The sequence below is a fragment of the Corvus kubaryi genome, unplaced genomic scaffold, assembly GCF_017639235.1.
Source record: "Corvus kubaryi isolate FWS band 111438036 unplaced genomic scaffold, C.kubaryi_AGA036_p1.0 138, whole genome shotgun sequence".
NCBI classification, from domain to species: domain Eukaryota; kingdom Metazoa; phylum Chordata; class Aves; order Passeriformes; family Corvidae; genus Corvus; species Corvus kubaryi.
In genome coordinates this window covers 5866372-5873318 of record NW_024580672.1, presented here as the reverse complement: position 1 = coordinate 5873318, position 6947 = coordinate 5866372, and the positions used below count along the sequence as shown (strand labels likewise).

Below are 6947 nucleotides of genomic sequence, written 5' to 3'. Positions count from 1 at the left end.
GCTGCGCCGCAGCCCCCGCCGCCGCACCGCCCCAGCACGCCGGCACCCTCCTCCCCCGCCGCGGCTCCCCGCCCAGAGCAGACCCCGGGAAACGCCTACCGCAGCTCCGGCCCCCGACCCCCGCCGCCAGCCAGGCGTCCCCCTCCCCCGGGACCCGCCGCCACCCCGCCCGCGGGGGCCCGGAGCCCTCGCCGAGGCAGAAGCCGTTCCGCAGCGGCTGCGGACCGCAGCGCGGGGGAGTCGGAAGGTGGACGGGATTCCCCCTTGTAACCGTACCATAAACCGAGGAGTTTCTTTTAAAGTTCGGGGGGGAAAAAACCACACACGCGCATTCCGAAATAAACAAAACAAAACAGTCTCCAAAGTCGCCTTCCCACTTGTCCTTTAGATCATCTGACAACACTTTTGAATAGAAGGCTCCTCTAGGAGCTGCAGGTATTTACAAGAGCCGCTTAAAATGAAAAGTACTGCTTCATAGAAAATAGTCGCAGGATAAAAATTAGAACTTTGAGGTATGAAACGATTTGTGGCACAGCTGGTATGTAAAATAAAACCATCAAACATCTTGTCATAATCAAATATACCCTAAATCTGAACTAGCGACATTGCTTTTGAAAGATGTCGCTCCATATAAATGCCTTTAACGCCTGGTAGAAAATTTTTATGAACATGTTGACAAATGAAATAACCCGGGTTATTTGATTAGTGTCCATGTAATCTGAATAAGGGCTTGTATCAGGAAAAGAAACGTCAAGCCTTTAATACTTTTGAAAGGATGGATTTTCGCTGCAATTAAAGAGTAATCTTATACCAATAATGAGAGCGAACCATTCTCGCTGTGTTCTGTGATACAGGGATTACAGAGGATGAACTCAAGAGTTTCTGTTCTCTTTTAAAATTCAGCTCGGGCCGAACGAACAACACTGTTGGGCGCGGCGGGGGTTTGGTAGCTGCCCAGCCGCCCTGGAAGCTCTGCATCCCACCGCCCGCCCAGGAACGGGTGTGCCGATGGCATCTCCTAATACTGCTTGGGAAATACTTGCCGATTTGGGATGCAGGTGTCAGGAAACTGGGCTGGACAATTCCCACTGCACTTCATAAACTCTTCATTCAAGAGTTTATGTTTTTTGCAGTCTTTATGCAAATAGCAACAGACGGTGTAAGAAGGGACAATTAGACGTGGTCGCCTGCCTTACGGAGCTTCAACCACTGTGAGACAGTGCGCTGAGGTAACCTGTCCTCCAGGGAGGCTAAGATCCGCACCTTTAGGTCAGCTCCGCTGGTGTTTGCTCTGATTTTCCTTCGAGCAAGACCCGATCAAACGAGCCCGGGCGCCCGGGTCACCGGCCCGGCCCGCGCTGCCTGCCCGCTGCCCTCCTGTGGGCAGAAGCGCTGACCCCACACAAACCTCTCTCCAGCTTGGGACCTGACAGGCCTGCCCGGTGTGTGACAGCCACAAGAGCGGCTCAGGCCGATCGGGAAAACCTGTTTGGTTTAAAGCAGGAGGCTGCGGCCCCGGGAGGCGACTCTGCAGAGGCGGCCCGCAAGCCCCCGCCGCGCCCGGCCCCCGCCGCAGGGGCTGGAGGAGCAGGGAAGGGGCGCTGGAAAGACGCAGCCCCACATTCCCCAGGGTGTTTCTGCCCAGCACTGACCGTGGTAGCAGCCAGCCGAGTCCTTGCTTTTGCATACGCTCACCTAGCCTTAAAATGTGCCCCCTCGCCGGGCCCTTTGGAGGAGGCAGATGAGCCGCTCGGCCATCTCTCTTTGCAGAATCAGAGGATATGTTAGAGATCAGAGAAGGGCGATGCACATTATCGGGAAATAGTGGGGTTTTTTTCTCGTCAGTGCCTTACTTTGCTTTGGAGACTCCCTTGAAGTTTGCCGCGTTATTTTACGATACAGTGTGATATTCACAAGGCACCGAGAGAATCTGACGCTATCAGCATTTTTATTTCGTTTTGAAAGGCCGCGGTGTGTGCGGAGAAGGACGGCTGCCTCGGGCAGGGGGTGGCGAGGGCTCCCGGGGACCACGCGGGCTGCGGACACTAGTGGGCACCGGCGAGGCCGAAGCCCGGCGGCGCGGGAGGAAGCGGAGGATTCCTGCTGCTCAGCAGCCGCTTGCTCATTTTTTGTGAATGTCGCCAGGGAGGATGTGGGTTTTTTCTATTTCTCCATGATCTAAGTAATCGCTGGGTCTCAACTGGCCAGTGCTCAAAAACCTTTCAAGTGGCGAGCTCAAGCAGTGCGTTCAGCTTTTAGCTGTGCATAGTTAAACCAGGCAAGCGGCTGAAAACCAGTGGACCCTCTAATCTTTCCTTGATAAGTCCCCGACCGCCGCCGCGGTTGGATGTGTTTGAACTCGGTCCAGCACAGAAACAGGCAACTGAAATCGAGACGCTTTCCCCGAAGTGCAAACTGTATGTCAGACTTGCGGGCGGCAGCCTACACCGCACAGAGCACGCCACGGCTGCTGGAGGGGGCCGGGGTCCGACGGGGAAGGGGCTTTGCGCGGAGGGGCGGGCGCGCCGCGTGTCCTCGCCGTGCGCAGAGGGAAAGGGCCCGGGGGCTGCAAGGAGCATCCCAGCATTTCCCAGCAGAGCCGCGCACTCAGGGCGGAGCGGGCAGGGCCCAGGGCACCGCTGGCGTCCCCCGTGGGCAAACAACGCACACGTCCCACGCCGCGGCCCTTCCCGCGTCGCGCCGCAGGGCAGAGGGCCGAGCCCGCCCGGGTGGGCCGTGCCCCCCGCGGGTTCCACCTTTGTCGGGAGCAGGAGGTGTCACTTTTTGCTGCTGGCACGTAGAAGCGGCTCCCGGCTGGAGCGTTACGGCTCGGCTTCCCGGGTGAAGAAGCCCCGGCGAAGCGCTGGGTATTCGGGGGGCTGTGCCCGGTGGGGCAGCGCGCCAGCACCCCACAGGGGATGGATTCTCTCCACCTTGACTTGCGATGGAAGCCTCGCCCCGAGAGAGAAATGTCTAGCCCCAACTCTGTCATGCAAAGTGACTCTGCTCACATCTCTCCCTGTGGCTCTTTTTTTTTAATTAGGGGCTGCAAAGAGTGTGGGGGAGGGGGAAGCAGCTGGAAGCCACTAATTATTCAAACTTTGGAGACAGCATCCAGATGAGCTGGGCCATCTCTTCAGGGCAGCGCTTTGTAACCTGTGTGTATCAGGCGGGGGCGATTACGCTACTGTGCAAAGCCTCCATTAAGATATTTCATCATTACTCATCGCCTGCAGCATGTGTTCAGACTGCAGTGTGAGTAAACCAAGATTTCCACGAAGAGAAAGATTTTGCTACGGCACGAGAGGGCCATGAAAGCCTGCCCCTACCCCCGCCCCCAAGCAGTAGTGTTTTTAATTGCACTCAGCTGCAAACAGATTTTTTTTAAGTGCTCCCTCGCGTTGTGCCCCCACCTCTGGTTTGTCACAGGTTTTTGCCATGACGCCCATCTCCTACAGCAGCAACTTCTTTCTGCCTTGGGCGCTACCTCCCCTCAGCCCAAACCGCTCCCGAGCCTGCGGGAGAGAGGCTTAGCAGGACGCGCAGTGATGCTCCGGAATGTAGCTGGGCTGTCCCGGCCCCCGGGCGGCTTCCCTGCCCGCCGGCGGCGGAGCACCCTGACCCGCTCCTCGCTGTCCTGCCCCGAGGGCAGTCCGAGAGGGAAGAAGGGAGGAACGCCCGCCCTGTGTCCCGGCGGTGCCGGGCAGCGGTCCATAACCTCAGTCCCTCGCTCGCATCAGCCCTCACCATCTCGATATCCCGGAACAGGAAAGTCCCAGTTCAGCTTGCCCCCATAAGATCCTGTCTCCCTCCTCCCGCTCCCCTCCCTCTGCCCCTTCCTGCCTTTGGCCCTTGCGAGAGGAGCCTCTTCTTTCCCTGCGGGACGGGGCTGAGGCGCTCAGGGCAGCCGCCAAGGCGGCGGGGAATGGGGACTGGGTTCTGGGGACTATCCGCCTGGGCTCAGCCCCGTGCCCGGAGCTAGCGGTCCGGCGCCCCGCGGGTAGGGCTGCCTTGAGCTCTCAGGGTTGAGCGGAGATTCTGAAGTTAGTGATTTTTTCTTTTGTTTCCTTTTTTTTTTTTCTCTCTGCTCTCGGTGCTTCCCAAGTGCCTGTAAGATTTGCAGAGAGAGAGAGAGAGAGATTGGGGGAGGAGGAAGAATTAAGGAGAGGGAAAAGATGGCGAGTTGCTGGAGCAGTGTGGAGAAAGCGGCATTTTTGTGCTGCTTTTTGCTGGCAATGGGGAGCCTAATCTGCTGCGCCCGGCCGGAGGAGGAGGAAGAGCAAGAAGAGCAGCGCTCCTGTCACGGTGCCTTTGATCTCTACTTCGTCCTGGATAAGTAAGTGACAGTCGCATTTAAAAACGTTTATTCACCCTTCAGTGACTCCTTGCAGCAGGAGGGACGTTGTTTCTCCCGTCTTCCCGGACAACTTCTCCTGATGCCAGACATGATGTGTGGGGCTCATTCCTTATTTTTGCTCCCCAAAACTTGCATATCTCCCAAGTGGAGCATTTAGGGGAGCAGCGTCCTTTATGCTGAGTTAGCGTGCAAACCTGGGAAATTGGATTGCTTTCAGGTTGTAGCATGTGGGGTGTGTGGTGTGAGTTGGATTTGATGGGAATGTCGGTTAGTGCCCCCAGCATGCCTGGAGTTTTGTGTTAAGACTTGGGCTATGTGCAGAGATGTCACCTGTGGGTCTTAGCACAGGTGACATCTCTGTACCTAAAGACTAGACTGCTTGTATGGAGTGGTTGTGTTTTTACAGGTTCAGTTATAGGAACAAGGTTTTGTAAAACTTATTTTTGCTCAGCTTCTTTGGAGTTGTTTAAACCTGTGTTTGAGTTACATCTGTTAAAATAGGTTGTCAAATACTTCTCTTTAATACTGTGTCAGCTGAATTCAGGTATGGCTGGGGGTGTGATTAAGCTCACATGTGTTGGCAAGTTTTAGCAAGCACTAGCAAAGCAAGTTGTAAGCTGGTGTGCCCACAGGTGTTTTTCAGGAGGTACAAATTTCTGTTTCTTCTGGTGTACTGCTCTGGCTTGTCAGAAGGTTAAAGCCAAGGATTTAACTCTAGGAGTAAATTGTTAGTGTCCCACAGTGTGATGGCTGTGTTACCTAATACATCCTGCGTTACCTAGGTGGCAGGGCATCATGAAAGATGGACGACTTCTTTGTGATTCTTGCCCACAAGCCAGGTATGAAGTCTGCATTGTTCTATTTCCCAGTTGGGAGAACTGATCAATCCATAAGGCCCTCTGCACAGCCTGCAAGAGGTAAAAAGTCACTATTACTCAGGATGTATATTTCTGTATTCTAGAAGGTAAGAAGTTATCATTAAGTAGTGATTCTGGTTTTAGAGGAAAAGAAGCTGAAGATCAAAGGCATTCTGCCTTTCTAAAAGATACACTAATACACCATGTGGTCATTGTTTTGTTTTTCTTTTGCTTGAACTTGTTCCTGAAGTAACCTTTTGTCCAGAAAGGACACTGTGGGGGGCTAGTGTTCTCAAATTCATTCCTGCCAGGCTTCCTAGAAGTGACTGGCACTGTCATTCTGCCCAGTTCCCACACTGAATTCCCTGTAGCAATGAATGTTGCTGATAGCAGTATGGGTTCTCTATCTTCTATAGTACAATTTCTTTGTTACAGTGACATTGAGTACCCCTAGCAATCTCCACACTGTGCCCCTGTGCTACTTTTCATCTATATTTCAGAAAGCACTTTACTGACTGTGCTGTTACCATTCATATTGTATTTGAGGAAATAAAAGCAGAGAAGAGAGCAATTTGCTCAGAGACACTGATCTTCAAACAGTAGGAAGTCGATCATGTAAGCAAGTTCCTCTCTAGTACTCTGGACCTGAAATAATGTATTTTAGCAAGCCACAGGTCTTTCCTTTTGTTTCAGATGCTGTCCACTCACTACACTGGTCTACTGGAAACTGGCTATGATCATGGTTGAAGTAAAAAAGTCATGCATTTGGGTTCCAATGGAAAAATTCTCTTTAGCTTCAGTTGCAAACTCAGTCCTTATAAGCTTTGAGAGTTATACCAAAGAGTTCCTCTGTGGTAAAAAGCTGTGTTAAGAGTTACTTGGGCCCCTCAGTGGTTTTAGAATCTATCCCTGCTCCTAGCAAGTACACAGCATTGTGGTGGCAAAGCTGCTTTTGGTCTCAATGAGATTGCATTACAATCCATATGGGTAACGTTAGAGTGCCAGATCTTGGGAACCGTAGGTCCTGTGCTGGCTGAGGGTGTATTTATCCCAGCTGTATTCTGTGACATCTGGTGCAACACAAGGAGCTTTATGGAGGCAGGGAGGACTGACTGAGTGGATAGACCCTGGATTTTGGGACAGTCCATCAGAAAGGAACTAGATAGTGTTGAGAATTCATTAATGTTGAGAAGGGTAAGGGTATTTCAGGTAGAGAGAAGGCAGGAAGCCAGTTAGAAGCATCTGGTAAATCTGTAAATGCAGTGGACAATTTTTTTTTTAGAATTGGATCCATGCTGACATATATCTGTAAAGAATTCTGTCTCTAATTTTAGATGGGAGAAACCCCAGAAAAACCCAGCCATATACACCACAAAATATCCCCCTATGGCTTGGGGATTGCCTCCCTTTGTTGGTGCCCTGCCAGTCTGGAGTTAGATGCATTCAGCCTTAGTTAGCTGTCTAGCACTGGGATTGAAGTATTGGTTCTGTGAAAACACTGGGCTTTAATTCTGTGACCCTGTAGTGAGCTGAATGACAGGTCCTGTCTATAAAGTCAGCCTGGTTGAACCAAAAAGACTTTAAGTCTGCTTTGCTTCCCAATAGAAAGATGTAATCACACATCAGTAGGAGGCAATTTGGAAGAAGACAACAAACCTTTCTCCTCATGCAGTGTATGTTACTGCAATGACTTTGTTGGGGCATGATTTTTCCTTTTCATTCTGCCTGGCAAA

At 52.2% G+C, this 6947-nt stretch overlaps 1 protein-coding gene across 1 annotated transcript in view; it reads left to right on the top strand.

Moving 5' to 3' along the window:
* The first annotated feature begins 3702 nt into the window (after positions 1-3702).
* ANTXRL (ANTXR like) overlaps positions 3703-6947 on the top strand; it is a 56961-nt gene continuing 53716 nt past the window's right edge. Inside the window, exon 1 of the mRNA XM_042018823.1 lies at positions 3703-4336. Coding sequence (XP_041874757.1) covers positions 4176-4336 — 161 coding nt within the window. The 5' untranslated portion in view covers positions 3703-4175. The remainder of the gene's footprint in view (positions 4337-6947) is intronic.